At 37.8% G+C, this 25563-nt stretch overlaps 1 protein-coding gene across 4 annotated transcripts in view; it reads left to right on the forward strand.

Annotated features, from left to right (window-relative positions):
* The window catches only part of DPYD (dihydropyrimidine dehydrogenase), a 362200-nt gene that overhangs the window by 268669 nt on the left and 67968 nt on the right, over positions 1-25563 (forward strand). For all 4 annotated transcript variants that reach the window (XM_054072633.1, XM_054072630.1, XM_054072632.1 and 1 more), the window contains exon 19: positions 24683-24825. In XM_054072633.1, coding sequence (XP_053928608.1) covers positions 24683-24825 — 143 coding nt within the window. The remainder of the gene's footprint in view (positions 1-24682; positions 24826-25563) is intronic.

Here is a 25563-nt window from a genome sequence, read left to right on the forward strand (position 1 = left end):
AATGCTTTATTTTATGCGACTGGTGTTATTCTTAGGGAACCGTAAGAAATGTAGCAAAAGATACCTTTTAAACAAACTTTAATTCAGACGAATGTATTCAGTGGAAAATTGCCTTATTGCTTTAGATAACTACATAGAATTTAGAATTTTTTAGAGAACACTGAAAAGCAAGAAAGAGATAACAGTCAGAAAAATCATTATGCCTATTGCATAATGATTATTTCACAATGACAGTCCAATAAAATGTTGTAATTTTAATATTATGCAAAATGAGAGAAAGAGGGGAGAAAGAAGAAAACAGCTACAGCCCACTTCAATTTCTGTAGCCTGCCATGTTGACAGGAAAAGAATAAAGGAGGTCACAGTGGGTGCTGTGCATTAAAAATTAATAAAAGAACTATTGCAGTAGTATTTTATATAAGTAACACCATTCACATTTTCTCATTTAAGTTGCAATTTCTGAATATTCCTTCCTACCATAACTCTGTCTAATAAAATCTATAAAATGACTGCATTATGAAAAGTGTGTCTGTTATGTCACAAATTTAAAACATATACGTAGTGTAAATTACAGTGTTACTTGGCTGCTTCAGCTATAGGGGAGGATGTACCAGAATTTCTGTGGTTTATAATTCTAAGTAAAATCTGAGGAAAAATTCTTTATTTCTTTTATTTTTATATGTATGCGTGTGACATTAAAAATGTGTTTCTGCTCCTGAAGTTTTACATTTATCGGAAGAGATAGAAAATGTCATTTTAGGATGCACCTTTACCTATGATGCAAATCTGATTATTCAAAAAATATGAAAACCACTAGAAGTGCAGTCAATTTGTTATATTTTGAAAGAGCATATTGTTGCAGACAAATATATAAAGGTTTCTTGCTGATAATTGACATCTCTATGTCCCCAGCCCACAGCTCATAGCCCAAAAGAAAGCCACAGAGTTGACTGTGCAACACATTGCAATACTTTCTGCCTGGTAATCAAGGTATAACTATGCAAATTTACAAAAGCAGGGAAGCAATTTTAATGTGAGAGAGCTAGCACACTTACAAAAAACACCAAAAAGTGGGAGAGCGTGTCGTCTTGTCAGAGCAAGGGGCAGGGTGGACATACTTCTGAGGTCTGTTCCTGGCCATGCCAGGGCTCAGTCGCATGGCCTGCAGCCAGACACTTGACCTTTCCGTGCTTTATTTCTCCTGTCTGTGAAATGGCAGTAACACCACTTACATGCCTACAGGCTTCTTGGGAAGTGCTCTGTGATCCTGGCATGAAAGTCGCTTCATAGCATAAAGCGTTGTTTTTTTCTATTTTGAGTTGCTTAAACTTCTTGTTCTATTTTATTTCCTCGTAAAGTCGGTAAGTTTCTGTTGTTTTGTCAAATAATTCCTCTGAAGAGAATTAATTTTTTAAGTGAAAGTCAGGACTTTCACAGAAGCAGCGTCTGGTCCATTTTTGTGTTTCACCAAAACACAGCTGGTGTACTGTGTTCTCTAGTGCACAAACCTAGAGCAGATACAGGGCATAGCCAAGCTGTATCTCACTTTCTGGACTTTTTCAAGTTGCACAGATTTCCGTTCTTTTCTGGACCAGGAATGATGCTTGCTTGGCGCCATGGCAGCAGGCCCCCAGTCCTCCGGAGGTCTCGGCACAGCGCTCCCCTCCCTTAGGTCTGCTGGCAAGGCTCAAAGCTGGTGACCTTCAGCATCACCCAGCCAGTGAAGAATTGCTCTCAGTGGAGTATTTTTGGAGTGCTAGATTAAACTGGATTTTAAATCAGCCTGGCCTTGCTTATCATTTTTTCCCCTTCTCTTTACCCATGAATCATAGGTAACTCTACCTACCTCCAGTAGCATTGCCTGCTAGTATATGGCTTACTCTTGTGTGCTTTTGCTTAAGGGAGTGTGAAAAGCAGTCTGCTTTGCTTAGGTTTTGCAGTCGGGGATACATTTCTCCCTTGATGTTAAACAGAGAAATGTGCCCTGTCCTGCGCTCCCTGTACTTCCATGCACTTCCCTGAGAACTGAAGGAGCCGCATGCCTCAGTGGAGGGAAGAAGAAGCCAGCAGAAAGCGGGAGGTAAGCCACCGCAGCTGGAAACGTGAAAGTCAGCACTTTGCACTCTGAGATAAGGCTGCGGGCCAGCCTCTGTCTCCGTTTGCTGAAGGGCTTTGCTGGAAGTTCGGATTGGCAGTCTGGCTGGGAAAGCTCTGCAGCTGGTGGTAGGGGCTGCATCACCTTACAAGTTAGTAATTCTTTTAAAGGGCAGGTGTTCTTCCATGTTTTATAAACTCACTGTGTCCACACATCTCTTAATACAAAGTGGGTTGCCTTTTCCAGATGAGTGCAAACTCACTCTACTGAGTTTGACGAAGGTTTTTGTCAAAGAGCAAATAATGAAAGCATGTTAATGCCCTAGCCTAGCAGCAGTTTGACATTTTGACTTCCAGTCTTCCCTGTCCTCTACTGTTCAAAAATGTGCTCCTATATGGCCATTTAGTGCAGTAAGCTTTTCCCCCGGCTTCCTCTTTGCTTCTCTTCTCACCTGCCTCATGTCAAAGCAGCTATATGCAGGAGGATCGTCATTTTTTTTTTCCAGAAAAGAGAGACATTGAAAAGGGAATTTCTTTTTAATGCCTTTGAAATTACTAAATGACAGGTTGTTTCCTATTGTTTGTCTAAAATGCATAGGAATAATAATTAAAAACAAAGTTTATTGATATGATTGCCAGATCCTAGAATGTTTTGAGAACAGACTTATGTCTCTGTTTTTTTTAAACATTTTTTTAAAAATATTTCAAAGAAGGAGAGGCTTAGTGAGATTACTTTAAAACCCCCATTTAGCTTTGAGTTGTCACAGTCAATGTTTTCTTCCCAGCCAGTGCTCGGGCTGTGACCTTCCTGTTTTGATCTCATTTGACCAGCTGAAAATTGCTAAGCTGTAAGAGGCATCACTCTTCCCTCCTTCTTACTCTCGTATGTGTTGGGTGGTTTTGACAGAGAAGGATCCCAGTATCCCAGTTGGATGTTTGACCACTAGACTGTAGGATTAGTCTCTCTCTCGTCTCCATTTCCCTGCAAATATTGAATTATTAATACAAGGTGAAACAGCTCTCACAGGATACATGCTCATACTAGCACAGCCTGCTGACCTGCACAGGAGCCTGATTTGGGAGAGCCAGATTAAATCCCAGGTGTGAGCCTGGGTCCCACCTGGGTCTGCTGAATTCCAAGTTTACCCTCCAACTATTGAGCATTTTAAAATTTCTTTTTTTTTTTTTTTTTCAAGTTCTACCTGTATCCTGGTGCCAAAAAATATTTGCAGGAGAAATTTCACTTCAATTTGATTTTACTTTCACTTTAATAGAAAATTTGTTGCTTGTTGACCATGGAGTCTCAGCTGAGCCCAAGGGCTATGGTAGGCCTATGGATTTCTGTGGCCATATTGTGTGCTTAGAGGATCCCAGTCTTCATCCATTTTTTATAAGTTTCCAGGAATCGCCCATTGCTCAAGAAGTGGAAATGTCCTAATGAAGCCTTCAAAATATGGTTAAGAAAATAAGTCCTTATGATGAAAGAAATTAAGATATGGCTTCCCAAACTGTTTAACTCTCCTATGTGTTTGCAGGATTAGAGACATACTTTGATTTCCATTAAGGAGCTTTTAGAATTGATCCAGTAGTATTTCCGTCTTGAGAATATAGCATACATCAGATTTTACCTCGTGTTCTTCTTATACCTCTGCAATGCAGAGTATTTGTTCCTCAAAAATAAGCTAATGCTTTCATTTTATCCTCAAAGAATAAAGAACTCTGACTCTGAAAGAGATGTTTTAGTATGTATACTTATAAAACATTTTGAAAATGCATATTTTATAGTTACTAGAAAAAAATGCCGTTTTTTCCAAAGAAATGTTAATCTACTGTCAGCAGCCACGTGCTTCCGTAAGATTTTTTTTCCTTAAAATGTATTTTATTTTTTTTTAAATAGTTTTTTCTTGAGCTTTCATACTGTCCTTCCATATTCCAGATGTGTTTTATAAAACACATCGCATTGCAGCACAATGGGGTATCTGTTGCAGGCAAAATAGAACACAGAGTTTCTGTTTGAATTTTCAGGGTTTTTTTGTTCTTTGTCATCTGTTTGTTTCTTTGTTTTTGTCTGGAAGCCAAATCCTTAGGGGATAAATTTATAAAACCATGCATTGAACTTAGCAAAAAAAACTTAGGTTAAAAGCAAATCTCTCTACGGTGCTCTCACTATGCATCCTTTTAATGCTTTGCAGCAAAAATATTGCAGTATTTTACAGCAGTAGTTCAAACACCTCATGCCTGTGTGCTGTTATTGCATTGTCCAATTATTACATTCTGTAGTATTTGGCATTATTTTCACAAATATGTTGTATAACATGTTTAAATACGTATGTTTATATATTTTCCAGAATAAGAGAGATTCAGAGTTGTGTGTTCTAACTTCATAGCTGACCACAAGGGATTCAGAAGGAATATACCTAGACAGCAGATTCAGTCATTAGAGGTGGGAATGTGTAGTGTTGGAAGCCAGCAGAGGAAGTTAATTTTCATTACTTTTGAAGTAAGTTATTGAACCTGTCTCTTTTTACAAAAAAAAAAAATCAGACGGCAATTGTGACTTTTAAGGGAGTGCATTGCAGGTGTTATTTCATTAAATTAAAATGTATATATTATATGAATAATTGACATTACTAATTGGGGCATATATTCTAATCTGAAATGTAAGAATTATATTGAAAGAGGAAAAGTTGAAGTTATAATAATAAGGGCTGCCTTTTAATTTTAATTATATGACACATCATGAAAAAGAAAACTGAAAAAAACCAAAACCCAAGAGCATTCACTTTCCTAATCACAGTTCTCTCAGTGACTGCAGCGTGGATTTTGGTCAACAGAAATGAATGAAAAGCTGCCCATCACTGGAAACAAAACAAAATGTTTGTATGCATAGGCACTTGTATTTAGTATAAATATTTACTGAGAGTTAAAGATTATTTACATTAACATATATTTATAAAACAGTGTGAATAGGAGTAGAAAACAAATATATGCAGTACTACAATTTTAATTTTGTTTTATTATTTCTGTTAAATGTAGCTCAGCCATTAAAAGCCCTTATTTGCATATATTATGTCAGGATTCACGAAGAGTCCTCTGTTTTTCGTGGTGTCCTTGCAGTCTGATTTCTTTTACTGTTCTGCCGTCACTGGTCTGTGCAGGAGAGATCAGAGCCCTAATAATAGATTTTTGACAGGGAGCTCGCCTGCTACCTGCCCTACACAAATCCTCACTGTTCATGTTTGCTTCATGGCAACAAAGCAGACAGAAGGAAAATGCCAAGTGCTGAGTTTGAGGTACAGCCCTGCCATAGCTTGACATTTCAGCAGAATAGCAGTTTATGAGATGCATAATTTTTCATCTGGGACTCAGCTGCCATTTTCATAGAAGCTTGCAGCTCATCGACTGTCTGGAAGTAGGGCAAAGGTTTACAGCATAGATCAAGGTCTGCATCCTTCCCATAGCTATTTAAAAATAAGTATTATTCTCCAGATAAGGTCAGAGAACCAAGCATATTTTCCCCGCTTTTAGTATTTTTTAGCTAATTTCTTTTCCACAAAGAGAACGCTTTACACCCTTAACACAGGTGCTATCTGTAGTTGATTAAAAAATCATCATAATTGATTTAATTCACCAAAAGATTAAACGAGTCCTGGAAAAAGAATGAAGCATGAGTCTTTACACTCAGCATTTGAACAAAGCTGTGTTTTCTCTTCCTCTTACTTTCAAAAAAGCCAATTCTGAGCTTGAAATGAATGAAAGGTCTTTACTCTTCAAGCGTAATTGGTTTATGTTTTATTATTGTTATAGATAGAATTTAAATTTTCACATTCATGCACATGTACTTGGGAAACAAATGCAGTGTAGTTACATGTAAGTGAGAGTTTAATTTAGAATTACACATCTCTGTGAGCTTCAGTAACAGTTCACCATGTCACAGCCTCATAAAGAACAATGGTACAGTACATTGGATTAATTAAAGAATCCTTGCAGAGAGCTGAATTCTCAGTATGTCAAGATTTCAATTTTATGTTAAATATTTTCTAAAGGCCAGACCCTTAAATCTCAGGGGCTGTACCAAGCAGTGAGCTGTGAATTTAACCATAGGCTAACTGCTAATGATAAGGAAAAGAGTCCAAGTTGAGGCAGCTGTAATACAGTCATTGGATTAGGCTATCAATCACTCGGTTCCCTGAGGAACAGGCAAAGACGACAAAACAGTGAAAAGGGAAATTAGGAAGGGAGGGCATGACTAGAATGAGATTCTTCACCAAATGTATCTGTTCATTGGATGAATCCCCCAAGCATCAAACAGAAATGTCCAGCTTTGCTCTTAGACTAAAAGCCAAGTATGTCTTCCAAACTCCTAGAAAACCATCCAGTCATCATTAACTGTTGTTTGTTAGTCTGTACAGGGTTTTAGAAATGCGATTGGCTATATTTTCCTGGTTTAATAGACTATAATTAGATTAATCTCTAAATATCTGTTGTTAACACTCTGGACTTACTGTTTATATCAAAGCTCTTATAGAATATCTGAAATTGAAATTAATCATTTCCCAGATGAGTAGGTTTTTTTTAATAAACATATAACCATTAATCTATGAAGTCTTACTGATGGCTACCAAAGGCATATGTCAGAAGATAACAGATAAAATCGTAAGTTCGACTCAGATGTAGTATGGTAAAAATAAGAGAGAATTAATGTAGCCTAGCTTGCCCAAGCATAGGCAATTTTAATCTGAATACAGGTAGATAAAATGGGAAATTGCTTCATATAATGGTATGGATAAACATGATTAAGTGAAGAACGCTCTTATAGTTAGCAACTTAGAGACATAGTCAGATTAACAAAGAATGGAAATGAATAGAGAAAGTAAAAGTGAAGCCAAAGCATTTTAAAGCAGGATGGTGGAACAGGCGCTCATATTTAAACTTGGTTACAGTAATGGAGAAGGGTGAATGTACCACATACATACTCTGACCTGATGAGAAAGTGTTAAGTCAGTTAGGAACAGCAAATTTCTCCTTCCAGAAATATTAGCAAGATTGAACCCATTGATGTTGTCTTTGTCAGCACAAGTTGATTGGATTTACATGTCTGTTAGGTCTAGGGGAAGAGGAGTCTCTTTCTCATATGATCACCTCTTCCAATTTTAAGCAAATCCTCACAAAACAAAAACTCTCAGAATATTTTTGTGTCATATCTTTTGGAGGTTATTGTGTTGAAAACTGATATAGTTCTGTCATAAACGACTTACTACAATTCATTTTGGAGGGCATTTAAATGCAACCATTTTAAGTATCTTATGAATTATTTATTTGAGAAAATACTTGGAACTTAAGTACTTTTCAGTCTAACACAAGAATTAAAATACTATCAACAATTTCAAGTAGACGTTAATTAAAATAATAAAAATCAAGAAAAACCCTGGTGAAGTCGACTACTAGATTTGTTTTCTTTTAAGTCTCAGCAGCTCTCAATCTGATCTTGCTAACCTTTCTCCACAGATAATCACGATGAAGTCAAAATGTCCTTTGGCTTCCCAGTGCAACTTGAACGAGGTTTAGAGATTATGGTGGCACGCAATATAACTCTCCAGTCTTTCACACACTTGAAAGGCCACTATACACAACAAAGTGTGCCTTAACTGCAGGAACTGCACACCTTATGATATCCCAGTGGCTGTTTCGTGACTGAACAGAAGGGTCATGCTGAGTTGCCACCCTCTTTGGCATTCATGCAGGTTAGAGCTGGGCTTAGCTTTCTGCTCTCAGTGTTGCGGGTAATGCAGAAGTACATTTTTTATGGAAGCAGTAATTCAAAGGGGATAAGTTTATGGTCATGGGCTGGAGCACAAAGAAACTAATTTCAGGTTGTGATGTTCAAGTTGGCCTGAATATCTGCAAAACTTTGTTGAAGTGGATTCAAACTTGAATACAGTTTATGAGAATTTAGGGAGCTTCAGTACAATAGTCAGCAGAAAGGCCTGACAAAGCTACTAGGGTCCAAATTCGCATGAAGACACCTCAGTATTACAAGCTCCCTGCTATTGGCTCTTAATTATCTTTTCTGCTGACTTGTTATTCTGTACTGGAATCAACAGCAGTGTTTGTGATACAGGTGATACTTTAGAGTGAGCAATGAGGCAACCATCTTCTGTGGAAATTATGAACTTTACCTGTCATTTATCCTAAGTTCTAATTGTAATTCCCCAAAAAATCAAATATGTAAACAAGTTTGTAAACAATTCTGATTAACAGTTGTATCAGCAGAGTTAAAACCTATGAGTACTGACCTAGTATATCTTAAGCATATTATTTTTTTTCCATATTTTACTTTGCGTATTGATTTGCTCTAGTGATCAAGGGGCATAGACTGGTTGTAGAGCGCATCTGTATTCGGTGGTGGACATGGACTCGTCTTACCTAAAGAATAAACACATCTTTACATTTATGAAAAAATTACAATGCATTTAACATCAAAATACAAGCTAGCAAATAAACAGAAGAAAAGACTTTGTATTCAACATTTGTTAGTATTTAACTTCCTCCTATTCTTCCCTCTCTCTGTGGGACAGCTGTGTTTGCAGGATAGACAAAATGACTGTCTCCTACCATCAGCCTGGGAATACTACTACTGCTGACGATACACTCCAACTTCTGTATTGCATGCTAGATCCTCCACCTGGTTCGGTAGCTTTGGTAGCCTCACTGGCTTGGGACTCTGTGAGAATGCTGTTGCTCTCGCCATTCTCACTACCTACAAAATGCTGGATTGAGATGTTTTAGAATAGGATCAGGAAGTGGCTTGAAGAGAAGGTTTCACAGTTACATGAAACTGTGCTTGCTAAGGTTAATCCAGTTGCAGAATACTTTGACAATCAGATACACGGCTTTAGGAAAAAAAAAAAAGAAATAATCCTTGCAACGCCTTTAAAGCCAGGACGCTGCAACACCAAAAGGACATGGTTAGACTGTTGTTGCTGCATCCTGCTTCTACATAAGAGTAGCCTTTGAAAGTTCTACCACTGGTTAGCTGTGATTTATTATGAACTAACCACAGTGAATACATCTTTATTCACCTAAATCCTGCTAACATTCTGTATTTTTTAGTATCCTACTTGAACGATGAATAAATCCTAATACCAACTTCATGCATAAAATACAGAACACAAAATATAGCAGATTTGTTTAACTGAGTAGATCCTGGGTTTGTATTTCATGGGACATCACATCATCTCTGGTGAGTTATTGCCAGAAACATTTATAAAAGTATTTCACAACTGTCAGAACATTTTTTTTTATCTTTCAAAAGAATGCAACTAATATATAGTAGTCAGCTAAGAGATCTGCATTTTAATGTGTCTTTTCAGGCAAGCATGCCATTGTATAGAATGAGCTATACATATATCCTGCTCATGCACAGGATATACAAATGTATCCTACAAAATATTTTAGGAAACCTGCTGTAGTAATTCAGTTTTCTGGTTTATGATCAATTTGCAATTTCTTTGTTACCAGGTAATTGCAAATGTCTTCCCTATTAACATCTGTATAATCATCTTTACTAAGTCCTGTTCAAACCCCAAAAGATGCTCATAGTCAGGATTGAGCCCCTAATATTTGGGTTAAGTGAGGGCCGATTGAGAACTGTTGAGCGCAGTGTTCCACTGTTTCAGAATAAGAAATCCATTGTGCAGCTGTGGGAGATACATAGAGGGGGTATTTTTAATGACATGAGATCTGTCCATAAAATGTATGGTAACACAGCTGACTCAGCACTGAGGGAAGGCTCTGAAGGGCTTTGGTTACAGGCAGCTCAAAATGAAGAGAAAGCTGTAGGTATTTTTGCAAGCAGGCATGCTGAGGAAGACATGGTTAACTGTGTTGTGGTTGTGCCTGGCTGTTCCATAGGTGTCCCGACTGAGTGACCTATTGGTTTTCAAAAGTATGTATGACTACTCCAGTCTGCATTTTGGCTGGGCTGAACTTACCTTACTCCCTGTCAATTGTTGCTGTGCTTACAATGTTAGAGCCACATCAGCTGCCTGCCTATTGAACACACCAGCTTTGGCAGTATTTTCATGGATTTTGGATCTATGCCAACTTAAGAGCTGCTTAGATTTTAATAGGGGGTACTCAGAGAAATCTTCTCAGTCTAGGCTCTGATAAATTCTGTGCATCAGGAGCACTTGCAGACAATGTATTGCCAGACAAAGCTTTTAAGAATCAGTTGCTTTTTTTTTTCTAAATTGAGCAGCTTCTTCAGAACTTATTGAAGGTAGAATTTGAAGAATTCAGACCTCTAAGGAGGATCTAGTGGTAACTTGCTTTCCCCAAGAAATATTTTGAAAATGTCTGCTACATTGTACAATCTGGTTTATTGAAATAATGAAAAGCTAACTTGCATCTTTGTTGTTCATAAAAACATATTAGATGATCAGTCCTTGGCAGCTATCCAGAGAGGTTGTAAACCCAGAAGCACGAAAGTCACAAGTCTTTCTCCATCTTGTTGGAGGGCATTTTAGGAACGATCTCTTTCCTGCCTGGCTTTTTATTTTTCTTTACTTTCAGGCTCACTAATTTACAGCTCTGAGAACATTCCCAGCTTACTATTAAAGTCAAATAGTGTCAGGTGGTAAAGGAATCTTCAAAGAAAATTGTCCCTGTTACAGTCTCTTTTCCAAATTTGTGCTTCTGTCAGGACTTTCTCCTATGTCTTTGGCTACTTCTTTCTGTTTTTCATAAATAAGATTCACTGAGCCAAAGGTTTGTGGGGCAGAGAAGGCAGGCAGTACTGGTGCTCTCTTCTGGTTGTGCTACCTGCATTGCCTTCCTGAGCTGCCATTCCTACCAGGGCACCTCTCTGTCTGAGAACCATTCCCAGTTTTCCCCAAAGAGGCCACAGACTTGCTAAGATGCAGCCGGTGAGAGGTACTTACTGTCCAGGATCTCATGGGTATGTGTGAGCAGCCGTGCTAAGCAAGTACAGCCAAAGGTTATCGTGCTGATCTTCAGGTACTTCACTGGGAGACTGTTAAGCTTCTGCCTCATCACTATAAGAAAACGGGCATTCTCAGAGGTGGTTTTCTTTCTTGCTCCATTGACCGCATCGGAAATTTGAGGTTAGTGTATTCCTAATCTAGGTATCACTGTCAAATGCCTAAGATGGTGTGTGCCTACATTTTGTGATGAAATTCTGGTGGTTAGGCAAGTAAATGATTCTTCTTTTTTTCTGGTGCAGGTGTAGACTTCTGTTTTTGAAAACACAGATGTATCTGATTTTAGCCCAGTCCATTTTCTAATCTGATACCACAGGAGAAATTGATACTTACATGCTTGACTTTAGAATATCTTCCAATCAGTTCATGTAAAGCATCTGGTGTTCTCCCGTATTTTAATAAGCCCTAATAACGGCATTGCAATCCTTTAATGCTGTTTCTCATATTCCTGTTAAAGTAGGTATATGGCACACATTTTCTGGTTTAAAAAGCTCAAAACAAATTTCAGCAATTTAATCTCAGTGTTAGGAAAAGGATCACAGCAGCTGCTATGGTATTTTGTATTTAAACTAGTTTTTGTAAAGACTCATGACATGCTCCCTGGGAGCTAAATATTGACAAGCATGCTCTGGCAAGCAATATCAAGCTTGGTGAGTTAACACAGCTCAAGTCTCTGCATTGACACTGTAACCCGTCTGAAAACTATTATCCTACTCCATTTATTTTGGCTTTATAGGTGATTCTGTCCACTTGAATTAGGGATTTCTACTGTATTCTTAATACTGTAACTGTGGATTCATATTTGATTTAGGACCACAATACTTGCAAGATTGCTTATATTGATACGTCTGTGTTTTATGACATCTTCAGTAGCGCACTGTGTGTAGAACACAAATGGCAGCATAAAACCTTCATGACTTCAAGCCTTTAAAATAGAAGTAAAGATGGATTGTAAAATAATTTAAAAATCACATTTGTCTTTTATGCTGTAGGACACACCATGTCTTAAAACTGTGAGTCTGTGAACGCTGTTGATCAGAAGTGAAGCTTGGACATGTATTCATTATGGGATATAATTTAGGAGATTAATTTTTATTTGCGTTCTGTAAGTAAAAAAAAACAAACAAGTTATAGTGCTTATAGTTTACTTTTTGAATTTCTGAATAAAGAACTTAAGCCTATTTGGGCTTCTAGTAAATTTGGCGTATACACTAAATTGATTACCAGATGCATTGTGCAACATATGGCATTGTACAGTCTTTGTGTGCTTCATAGTATTTTCTTAAATTACCAGCATTTGTTTTGATTCCAAAAATGCACTTGTCTCGGCTCTCTAGCGCTTTGGACTTAAATGCTGGCTTTTCAGTGCTGAACAGATGCGTTAGAGTTTCACATGGAACATTTATGCTTTTGTGAGTCTTCCTCTTTGAGCTTTCCATGCACAGTATTATGTCAGCGATAGCTCATGCAAATGGGGTCTCTTTGTTTTCATATGTATGTTGATTGCTTAAAATAACCTTCAGAATTCCTAATAATTCTGCTTGACCAAGACGAAGTGGGGGGGACAACCCAGTTTTGCCCAAAGATACTGCCCCCAGAGTGAATCAAATCTTTCAGATAAATTTTATTTTTGATTAGAGAAAAACAGGAAGAAAGGAGAACATAATTTCTTTATAGGTGACAACAATAGTCAATATCAGTACTGTGTATTTCTGTGAGCAGCCATATTCCAGTGCTTGAGGCTGTGGTTTGCATGAGCATAAAAGTTCATCCATGAAAGTGCACGGAATATGGTGCCCAGGACACCAGTATGTAGTTTACTTCTAAAAAGAGACTGCTTGAGTTGATTTACAAAGCATACCTCTAAAAAAGTATCCTTTAAATTACCAGCAGTTTTAGAGAAAAGGGCAGTCTGACATCCCATGCCAAGGGGTGTGTGACCAGGGGGGCTGACTGCTGCCTTTTCTGCTCAGGTGGAATTGCTGACCTCACACACAGATTCCCAGGCCTCCCCTTGCAACCTCTCTCTTCTGTGAGATAAAAATATTAATCCTTTGTATAGCATTTGGATATCCTCTCCTAGAAGGCACTGCCTGAGTGCCAAATATTACTGGTATGCGTTTAGCAGCGGCAGCAGCGTGTGTGTTCTGATCAGTGTTTTAAAATCAACACTTTGTGGGCCCCTGACTCTCTGTTAATTGGCCTTTGCTTCGATCACTGAAGACCAGTGAATGCAGTTTAGGAGTTGTGTTGTTATCACTTTTCTTCAGTGGAAGCTGAGGGGGTGACTATGTACATAAATTAAGTCCCTTACTCACCTTCTGAGCTGCCCTTGTTGGATAACAATTACAATGATCTGACAGAGCAATGCACTAAATTCCCTCACATCCCTTTATGTTGCTTTGAATGCATCAAATCAATATTTAGGCCTATTAATATTCTTACTTTATTAATGCAGAAAACAGAGCTATGATACAGGTGTATAATTTGATCTTGAAATCAGCATTGCGTTGTGTGGCTGGTCACAAGGACGGCTGATATAACCATGCTTTAGTTACCAACTCTTGATTATATATCTATAGCTAGCAAAGGCCTTTACAAATAAGGTTTATGCTTCCTTTATGCCACATGTAGTTTGCACAGCATGGACATGCTATTATTTTGCTTTCCATTAAGGCATTCACTCTTCAGCTCACTGTACACTCTCAGCTAAAGAAATGGCATGAAACTTCCCATAATTGTGAAGGTTACTAGAAAAAAGGAAAAGAAGAGAAATCCTTTCTTTAAAATTGTCATCCATGCACATTCAAGGTCTTCAAGCCAAGGTATCAACTCTGTTGGAGTGTGGGGAGGTCCTTTTCTTTTAAAGAAGACTGAGTATTGTCATGTAAATTTCATTACAAAATAACAATGGGTAAGGAACTAAATATTTAGAGACTTATGTACCTAGTTATAAAGGCATAATTGTAAGGAAGTGTCATTGTGTAATGAGCACTGCACATCTGTCATACAGTGTTTTAACATCTACAGTGGTTATTAGCCGAATATTTCTATTATTACCATTCTGTGAGCAACTGCCATTCTTGAAACTGAATGATGTTTAGGAATAAAGCACTTTTATTACATGTTGCCAACTTCCGAGGACCGATCTTATAACCTACAGTGCCTTCAAAGGAGTGATGATACCTCCTCTTTCTGGAACTAATCACATCTGAAGAAAGTGGAAGGGTGAAAACATTTTTTTTTTCTAGAGAACTTTCATTGTACACTATTCTGCTACAAAATGATTACAGTGTTTTATCTACCAAAGGTGACACTAGGGGAAGATAACTTTACAGGAAGAGAGATGTTTGAATATAGGCAACTAGTATTGTGCAGTGGCTTGGCTCAAGGCAGTGCATTTATTTGTGGGCTGATGAAACTGTGGTCTCAATTTTTCATTGTCCGGGTGCAAGACAGTCTTCTGTCAGGGTGTGATGTTTGCAAAGTCTTCACTAACATTTCATTAGTTTAATTTGTGCGTTTGTCCTCTGTCCAGACCAGCACACAGATCTGCAATTTCAGGGAAGAAAAAGTACATGAAGAAGAAAAGAGAACCCCCTACCAAGTGTTTATCTTCTTAAGGCCACACTGTCTTGCTAGAGCCTGGGCAATCTCTAGTCATGCTTTGAGAGTTTTTCAAAGAAGGAAAATATTGTAAGAAAACATTGCAAGAAAACATTGCAGACAAATTAGTGGTAAATATTGCTCAGAGGGGACTGGTAGTTTTTGGAGGTTTTGTGCGTATTTTGTGCATTATTTAAATTTCTTCATCCTCATCCCACCTCTGTCCCTTAGAGATTTATCTATAAAGGCACAGTGCCCTTCGGCTCCAGCAGGAACAACCATGGAATCAGAGATTTTTGGGCTTGCCTCCCAGAGAAAGGAAGGCAGAGAAAGAAACCGGTGCTAGTTTAACACTGCATATAAGGTAGTGTCTGTGCTCAGCTTCAAGCAGCAAGTTCAGATGCCATCATTAACATGCTTCATGCACCAATGCGAAGCTCCCAATGAGTATGTGTTTGTACTTTAGAGACCACCTGAAGTTTAAAAGTTTCTGCTCCAAAGATCCTTCAGGTTCTCTGTTAAAATAAGGCAAGTCTTGGGAGCTCAGGAATCCTCCAAGAAACTGTTTTCAGCAGGATCAAGTGTGAACTCAGCTGTTCTCCCCTAACTTAATTTGACCATTGTAACGGGTCCTCCAAAAGTCACATCCCCTCCAGCCTTCAGTGTGAATAACTCTCATTTTTGCTCTTGTTCACGTGAGTCTCTGTCTGCCCAGATCCTTTTGTGTCAAACTCCAAAATTACCAAGTGAAATTGTCGAAAGCCATTATACTTTGCTTCTTTTTCCAACCCTACCCTGGTACCAGCAGCTTGCTTTCCAAATATCTCAGCAGAATCTAGTACGGCCCTTCTTCTTTCCAAATGATGATACAGCCCACCAGCTTACAGACACATGCAGATCCCGATGAGCAGTCAAGGTAGGTAGTTTCCATTTATTGCTGGGAGAAAAAAGAAGTGTCAAATAACTTCCTACTCATCCTATGGCAAGCAGATGAGTAGGGCTGTGTGCTTCAACTACCTTAGGTATAGCTATCAGTTCTCCTACTCTTGGTTGTGTGAGCCTTGAGAAACGGGAAGTGTTGAAATAAACGGCTATGATACATATAGTGTTGAAATAAACATTTATTTTAACACATTGTATGTGATGAGCCATTTATTTTAACACTTTTCACTTGAAGTGTTGAAATAACAGGTTTTATCAGGGGACGTGTCATCCACTGTTTTATGTGTATGTGAATATGGAAATATATCTACTGAGTGTGCATGTATATATATGCTCACACGGATTATATGGATATGTAATAATAATGTGGTAGATGTGTGTGTAGACATGCACACTGTTGCACAGGGAAATACAGTGTTTCTGCTGAAATGGATTCGTTTCACAAAAAAAATTGTGTTCCTGCTATTGTATTTTTAATATATTTTATGTATTGTATAAATAGACATAAATATATCCCTACATAAAATTGTATATTACTACATAGTAGCAACCTGATGATACGGATACAATAGAAAGATAGACAAAATAAAATAGATAATTCTCATAGCAGGATAAGAATGATACTGACTTATGTAAAGGGAGAAGGAAATATTTCATTTGATCTTTTCAGATATCAATGTGATTTCTGTAGTTTGCTGTACTTCTATAAGCTCTCCTTCCCTTTCTGTAATGGGCTTCTTAGACAAGTGGTTATTAAACAGTACAAGCTATGCTTCAGGTTTTGTAAATAACCTGAAAAGTTGTTACACTGCGTTTTTCAGTAATGGTTTTATTTTTAAAACACTGCAGGAACCTCAACACCCTACTCAGCAGCCAGTCACCACTCTTCCAGTGTGTCCTTAGGTATCCTTAATTGCCTTTGTATGGTTAGAATTATATACATACTCTAAAATACAGGCATAGAAGCGTAGACACACACATACGTCCTGCTTTCTTGCACCAGGGTCGTGTTGACCATGGTAGTTGTTAAGGAGGTTAAAACCAGCTCAAAGGTAGCACTGCCTAGGAGGCTAACAGAGGCGAGGCTGCCTTTGGACAAATCTGTAAGCTTCTGCGTAAATAGCCACAAACACTTCTACTAGACTTTGAGTTAAGGACATCTGCTTCTGCACCAAAATAAATGGGCAGTAAGACCCACTATGTGTTAAAGTGAAATACTCGCATCTTTTGGGAGGAAGTATTGCCTGGCAGAATCTGACAGGAACTCATTTGTCCCACTGTGATGGCTGCAATGGTGTTGTCTGGTAACGGTGGGCAATCTTGCTTAGATGGGCTATCCCTTGGCTATTATGCTGGTGTAATTCACATCTTTTTCCTTGTGTTCTGTTGGGAGCATACCTCAGTCATTAGCACTACTTTTATTGTTTGATCTTTTCTGTTGTATCATTATTTGCTTTATTTTGTTAGCACTACCACTCTCCCAGTAAAGGGCAAGTTTTGTCCTGGCCCAGTGGAGGAGTGCAATGCAAAAGGTCCTTCAGCAGCACACTGGGTTCAGCTCCACTGCACCAAGTCAGGTGGCTCAGACTAAGTCGTGACAGGGAGCAATAGCAAAGCAGGCAGGAAAAAGAAAGGATATACTGAGCCAACCAAAGAACACGTAAAGCGCGGCTTGAGACAATTTCCAGCTTCAAGTTAAGCTGAAGTGGAAAGCATGAATGCATTTAAATCATAGAATCATAGAATAGTTTGGGTTGGAAGGGACCTTAAATAATGAACACCTGGTAAATTGCAATAGAAAATGCTTTGCCAGGTTTCATGCAGATTACCAGAAGTACCGATTTTTAGTGGATATGTAGTTTTCAGTGAAAGAATTGGCTTTGTTAGAAAATGTTTAGCCAGCTCTTGCAGCAATCACAAAACAATTTATATCTGTCCCCTTGATTTTTCCTAATGAAGTCCGATATGAGTGAAAATTCCCCCAGGTCTTCCTGGGTGAATAATATATACAGATAAGAAAAATTTACTTTTTCACTCTTCCATTTGTCTGATTCTAACCTTTTTAATTGACAGAAGTCTCTGATGACTGCTAAACATTTATTGAATGAGAACTCTGGTGATTTTATGAACTTTCTGCTGAAAGAGCATAAATAACCATTAGTAGAAATTAAAAAATAGTAAAAATGAATCCTTAAAGAGATACCAATTTTTCTTTGTACTTATGAAAGTTTCACCATTTTTTTTATGTTTGAGTGCACTTTTTTTTGAAGGAAGCATGGATCAAAATGATTGCTTCTTTCTTGCAGACATAGATTACACTCAAACCCACAGGTATTCCAAATATAATCAAATGAGAAGTAAACTTTGAAATAAAAAGGAAAGGGAAAATAATATTATAGAAAACATTAACACCCCATCAGTTTATCAAAACATAAATGTCATAGATAGTCATGATACGCTAACAAAAATGAGTAGAATGCAGTCAGTCAATGTGATTCCAAAACACAGAAATGGCAGCGTGGGATAGGAATTCTTTCATATCTGCAGAATCATTAACTTTATTCTAAAGTTTTGGGGTAAAGTCCTGGCTTCACTGTACTCAGCACAATCTTTGCCATTTTGGTAGTGTTGGCACATCACCCTTCACAAACTGTTGATAAAATGAAGTATTACGTAGGCATTGCTTTGGAGATGTAGAGTGGCTATTGTAGACATCTCATAAAATGAATATTTCCTCCAATACTTCATTTGGTAAGTGAAGAATTAAATGTTTTTGTTGAAAATAGCCTGTACCTGAGTAAATAGTGCATCATTATTAGCAATTTTGTCAAATAACTTTTAATGTGTGAGTAGTAATGAACTGAAGGACTCACCAAGCTGTGAAATAGATAGAGAACAGTGAAAAAGAGTCTTCTCAAGATCTTGAGAAGTGTAGGGCTGTGCACTATTAAAACTGTGGCAAGGCTCATCTTGAACTGACTCTTTGGGCACTTCCGGTGTTTTTCAGTGCACTGAGGATTGGGTGTCCCATTTATGGACCTCATAACAACTATGGATAGTCTTTCTTTCTAAACATGGGTATTCATTGGGTTTTCTTCTGCATATAAGTGAATTCTCTGGCTATTTTGAAGGATATGCCTGTTACACTGTTTCATTAAACTGCTGCGTTATCGGGTAATTGTTTAAACATAATGCCATAGCACTATCAAAAGGAAAGGTGAACTAATGGCATTTGCAAATGTCAGGGATTATCTTAACACTTTTATTATAGTTTATAAAAAGTAGGTTCAGGGCATTCCATGGCAATCATTTCCACAGAAATTGGTTATTTAAATAAATTGCTAATTATCTGGATATGACAGTATTGAAAACCCTGCTAATGAGTTATTTGATAAGTGTAGCTTATGGTGGCCACCTACAGGTGGGAGAGAGAAAGAACATATAGAATAATTGCAATCGGAGTGCAATGCAAATGAATTGTGTATAACCTGCACACTTCCCTGGACTGTTTGCATATACATATGAAATATATATACAAAGTGCCTTGATCTCCAGTACTAGGCAATACACATGTTATGCAGAAAACGTCTTAAGAAAGAATTATGTTTTCTGGGGTTTTTTTTAATCCCCAGACTTTCTTATCTAGTTATTTCCCACAGCACTGGGTTGATCATCTACAATACCTGAACTTTCCCAGACCGGTTCCCTTATGTAATGCTTTTTCACTCAAGTCTAGTACTTCCTGTCATTGGCTTCTTTCGAATTTGCTTTATTAATCAGGGAGATAACAATGTTTGTTGTCTTCCAAGAATGTATTTATAGAGGGAGGGAGGGTGATGTTGCTTAGGTTTGGGGGGGGTTATTTTTTTAACAGCACAGACTTTTATCAGTAATTTAATAATCAAAAATAATGTATCAGCTAATTATTCTTCGTAGTATTTAGGCTCTGTGTTTTAAATCTGAAATTAAATTTGGAAAGAATTTCACTGTAATATAATATAATGCAAATTAAAAATTAAAGTTACTTTACAATGCAGAGAATGGGGAGAATTATAGCCCAAATTCATTTTTATTCCATCTAGTAACCATAGATACAAAAGTTTCCTTTTAAATTGTCTACTAATCAAAGATTTAAAAGTTTGCTTTCCTTTTAAATCTGTTTCTTTTGTTGATAGAGAGTTCAATGAAGACCATTCAGACTGTTTAAAGATTAAAGCCCAGCACTATCAGTCCAAATTGATTCACCTCAGTTCTGTTACCTGTTTTTCAATGGACCTGGATCATCTTTACCTAAAGGCCCACTTAGAGTTGCTGCAAATATGTGTTAAAGACTTTAACCTACCACATTGTTGCAATATATTGCAAGTGAGAATGTAGCCCAGTATTCAAAACTTCCAAGACTTTTTCTGCATTGTTGGATCACTGGGATCAAAAAGATCTGAATTGTTTATGTTAGGAACTTCCAAAGCTACTGGGTTGCTTAAAGCTTAATGCCAGACTTCTCCTTGAAGAGGCTCTCAAGCTTCAATTTAGTGAACATTTTTTTTGATAGAATCGAGTCCTCTGGAGACTCTAAGAACGTACAAAATCATAATAAAGCACGTCTTCTGGCATTGGTAAGAGGTTTTCTACTTCCTAAGGAAAAATAAACAATCAAACAAATCAGTAAGTATTACCACTCATCAGTTTGTCATTATTCTGCTATCCTCAGAGGACAAGGGCAGTTCTATCTACCTGTGCTGATCAGGGAGAGACATTTGATTGACATATATTCTGCTTCTCCATCATGTTGCATTTTGGCCATTGGATTTCCTTGACTGCGCTCCCTGCTAGTCATCAAAAATCTGACTTTATATTAAAAAAAAAAGACAGGGGAGGGAAGTGAGAAAACCTAAACTCATTCAGTTTAAGGTCATGAACTTTTGCATCATTTAGTTGTTTAATTGTTTAAATCTTTATATAATTTAAGATTTATATAAATCTTTATATAAGGTTGTTTAGCCTGGAGAAGAGGAGGCTGAGGGGAGACCTTATTACTCTCTACAACTACCTGAAAGGAGGTTGTGGAGAGGAGGGAGCTGGCCTCTTCTCCCAAGTGACAGAGGACAGGACAAGGGGGAATGGCCTGAAGCTCCGTCAGGGGAGGTTCAGGTTGGATATCAGAAAAAAATTCTTCACAGTAAGAGTCATTGGGCACTGGAACAGGCTGCCCAGGGAGGTGGTCGAGTCGCCTTCCCTGGAGGTGTTTAAGGAACGGGTGGATGAAGTGCTGAGGGACATGGTTTAGGGAGTGCTAGGAATGGTTGGACTCGATGATCCAATGGGTCCTTTCCAACCTTGTGATTCTGTGATTCTGTGATAACAGCAAGCGTTTGTTTCTCAATTAATGAGAGACTTCAACGAGTAGTTTTCAACTGAGACTAGCATGTCATCTTAGGTATTTTTCTGTCTGTCTTTCATTTTCAAATCTCACTCCCCTACTTCAGGTCTGGATAAATGGATTTTGTTTATTGCATCTCATTATTTTACAGCAAGGTAAATGACAACCACCTCTAGCATCTGGTAGCAGCTGTAATGCTGCTATCAGGAGGGTACTGTATCAGCAGTTTCCCCAGATATGGGTGCTTAAGTAGTGGAATTACCATGTCAAAGTATGTGGTAGATGCTTATTTTTTAGCACATGAGCTGTCTTTCAAATGCATGCTGAATTTGGACCTCAGCTTCTTAAATACCGTCTGATTTATCAGAAAACATTCTACAAATTCCTCCTGCTACTTAGTGCTCTTTTAAAATTTGGCATTAAATCTCCTCTGTTTCAACCTTTTAAAAACTTCTCTACAAATCTCTGTAGTAGAATTTATTACCTTCCTGTGGTACTCATATGAAAATGCAAGAAAATAGAGATCCTTAGTCAAAGCTGATTGTCATTTGCCTTTTTTAAAATTTATTTGCTGCCCCTTTTTTTTTAGTAGCTTGACATCACTGTTGCTTGTATTTTTTTTCAGCTTTAGTCCAGAAGATTGTTTCTCCATTTCACTAGGCAGTAGAATCTCTATCACAAGTAAATCACATTGTATTCCAGACCAGCAGCTTTTATTACAAAAGGAGAATCTTCTGAACTGTTGATCAAGAAATACATGGGAGAATGGCTGTGCTTTCTGATGTGCTTGTTCTGTATTCTGTAGACTAAAGAAAAAAATGCTGGGTTGAATAGTGACGCCTAAGTCAGCCCTCTGATTGTCATTAAAGCCATTTATTTACTCTCATCAGAAGCACTTCTGAAATATTTTTAAATTCATTTGGGTGAATTATAGATGAAGGGAATATTTTTGTGATCGTACCAATTTATCACTAATTTACTAATCACCAAATGTAAGTAATAGCTCATATTATGAATATCAAATGTAGCTAGTACTAAAAAAGCACCTATGTTCCATAATAAATTCTAAGTCTCATAGCCAACTCTGCTGGGTGTCATCACATCATATGCTTGATTTCTTTGGGCTGAATGAAGGCTTTTCTGATTACCTATTGTGCTGAAACTTTAAATAAACTATTGTTTGCTCCTTTTCCTCTACTGACCATTGTACAGAGATGGTCATTTAATTAAGGTGGCTAGTTAAATCAAACTGAAAAAAAGAACCACTATATTCTGGAAGTATTTTCTTGTGGAACTCTTTGCTAAAAGATATCACTAAGGTCAAGGGTCTACAAGGCTTAAAAACTGACTGAATGCAAACTCTCAGAGTTACATTGGGGTTAGAAGAATATAAACTTCCATGCCTCAAGGCAGATGTCAGTTTTTAACTCATCCAGATTGTGAAGAAATTTCCTTCTAGTCACGTGATTTCTGAGTTACCAGCATCTATATCCTTTCACCTTTCTAAACACTGACTACCCCATCATAGTGAGATTCTGGAGCAGCGTGTCAGTGCCTGAAAGCAATATAACAAGTCTGATACTAACCTGTAGCCTCAGTTTCAAACACTGAATATTTGAAGAATTTCCTGAACTAGTGTTTTCTAATGAGATTATTTTCCATGGTTTAGGCTGTGTCCTGGTATGTATGCCCTCTGAAAGACTTTATAAATGCATCTGTATGAGCAAACAACATGGCTCCACTTTTTTTTTTGTCTCAAGTATTTCTTTAAGACTGGACCATCAATTCTGTCATAGTATTTGCTTTTTGGACACTAGTATTGTTCATCTTTCAGAGAATTTTTCTGTTCCTTTGAAACAAGTTACAATCAATCCAGCTGAAATGATGGCAAATAGTGTCCAGTGGAGAGTTCTTGTTGAGCACCAGCTCCTTTCTCTGACCTGTTCTGGTGTGACTGTAGATTCTCCAAGGTAATTGTGTTGAGATTTCTAAATGTTATGAACCAGGCTCTAGTTTTCACCCAACCAGAAACATAACATGTTTTGTCACCTGATCTTCTGTGGGATCATTCTTCTCATTGGCCCTTCAGCTAGACTGGAGAGATCTTAGCTGATGCACAAGCATGGCAGATTTCTAGAGAGCAGAATGCTGAGCATTCAGTAGGTTCTTTATAGAGACTAGTTAAAACTTTGCCTGAGAGCAAGCACTGATGGAGACGTTGGAGGGAGGTACTGGCCTTGGGGAGACCTGGCTGCTTGAATAAAGCAACTTATCCTTTAATAAAGACTTTCTTAAATTAAAAATTAAGCCAGCAGACTGTAATACTTCTATTTAAAGAAGAGTAGAAGAAGAATGGCAACACAGCTTGTATGAATTGAAAAAGTTGTTTTGTCGAGGAGGTGAGGATGTTAGGCTTCCCAGCAGAGATGTGGTATTGCAGTGGCTACTGTTTCAGCATGCACTCTTTTCCCACATTTCCTACTTGTGATTTCTTCTTCCTCTTGCTTTGTTCATTGCATTGTTTTTATTTCTTTATTCCCTTTTGGTTTTTTGCTCTTGGAGAAGGTCAAAGCTTTAAAGGCTGTAAAGTATTTCATGTTGTGGTATTTCCCCAAGTTATCTAATACAGTGGGGGGAAAAAAAAATAAGAAAAATTACTAGCACTTCCTTTTGTAGGTTGATAGCCAGCCAGTTTCTCTGGGAACTAAGTGTCCCTCCTTTACATGACTATATTGTTGCTCAGTGGTAGCTTAAAATTATCCTACAGTTTCTCTAAATTAAGTACAAATATTAATAATACGGGGGTTATCTAGAGGAATAGAATCCCAATTAGCCTAAAAAATAAATAATGGAAAGCGTCAGCTGTTTGTGCTACCCATCATTTAATTAGCAGCATCTGTATGCATAGTTTGAATACTTGCATACGGCCAATAAGATGTAGCCAAATCCAATGCATTACAGACACAATATGTTGAGATTTTATTCATAATTCCTCTAAATGTAGTGGGGAGTAGTCTGATTCAACCTTTATGTACCTTTTGAAAACACATGCTCTAGTCTTGGAGATACAACCATAAATGGATACACTTTATTCTTTTGAGCTTCTGACTATAGTGCTAATAGTTAAAGGGGTCTTATTTAAAGGATTATCCGAATCGACAAACATCCGAAGGGGAAACATACTGAATAATATATGAAGTGTCAACTGCAGTGAAATGGTGCTTTTAAAGAATTTTTAGTCAGACATAAATAAATTAGATGTTTCCTCTCACTTGGACAACGTCTATGTTCTAAAATTCAACTTGATACTTTATGTAGAAACATGGATCTCTGTCTGCAGTGTACTGTATGATAAAGTATTGCTTTCTGTTTCAGGCACTGTTACTCTTTTTTTTTTTGAGCATCAGCAAAAGTGTTCAAGCCAGCTTTGCAATGTTTATCCAAATGTTTCTGCAATTATTTTTATTTCAGCCAAATTAATAATACTTTACAAGTATTGATACCACTTGAAACCCACTTGGTTTCAATTTATGAATAAATATAACCTCTGCATCTCCAAATTTGATGCTAGCTCCTAATGTTCCTTACCGTGAGGAATGTGCAAATTACGTAGGAATGCGTTCTGACATTGCTAACAAAATGTTCTGGTTTTCTGTAGGAAATGCTATTAGGCCCATTGCCCTCCGTGCAGTGTCTGCCATAGCCCGTGCTCTCCCAGGATTTCCCATCTTGGCAACTGGAGGCATTGATTCTGCTGAAAGTGGGCTCCAGTTTCTGCACAGTGGGGCTTCTGTTTTACAGGTACCTTTTCTTTCTTTAGAACATTAAAATTATAACAACTGCAGTTAAAACCATAATGTATCTTCCTTTCAAACATCAATATAGTGGAGGGTTTATATCACTGAAATTAATTTTCGTGGTTTTAGCTTCATGCTTCTTGCTAAGAGACATTCGTTTCAGATGGAGGAGGAGTTGCCAAAAGAAGACTTGGTGTGTCACAATACCAGTCTGGGAAAAGGCTAGCCATGAATGTGTTATCACTTCTTTCCTCTACCGTATAGGATTTAAACTCTAAATATCTCTTCCTTGTCATACAAACAAGGTTGACACACAGAGGAGCTTGAGTTATGTGATCTTGCTTTAGTCTTGGGCTTTGTCTTCTGCAAAGAGCTCTTTCAAGAGGAGAGGGATTTCAAAGAGCACTACTTTGGTCCCACTGAGAGCAGGTGTAAAGTAACACTTGTTTATCCAGACATCTCTGTTGCTCAAGAATCTATACTGGAGCAGCAGATGCAAGAGCTGCTGGCATTGCAGCCCACTGATTGGAGTGAGATGTTGCTCTGCATGCAGTAGCTGAGGTTGTTTACATTGCTTAATGGGTTGTTTTGAGGTCCTGGCCAGACTGTCATGATCATTTAGTCCCTGTCAGGGTTGGAAGCCTTGGCCTGCTGTTGTGGGCACCAGGAAACTGGCTGGCAATCAGCCCCTTACCTATTCCTCTAGGTATGTCAGGGCACCATTTTTAGAATGGCTGATAAG

This window comes from Cuculus canorus, chromosome 8 (assembly GCF_017976375.1).
Source record: "Cuculus canorus isolate bCucCan1 chromosome 8, bCucCan1.pri, whole genome shotgun sequence".
NCBI lineage: Eukaryota > Metazoa > Chordata > Aves > Cuculiformes > Cuculidae > Cuculus > Cuculus canorus.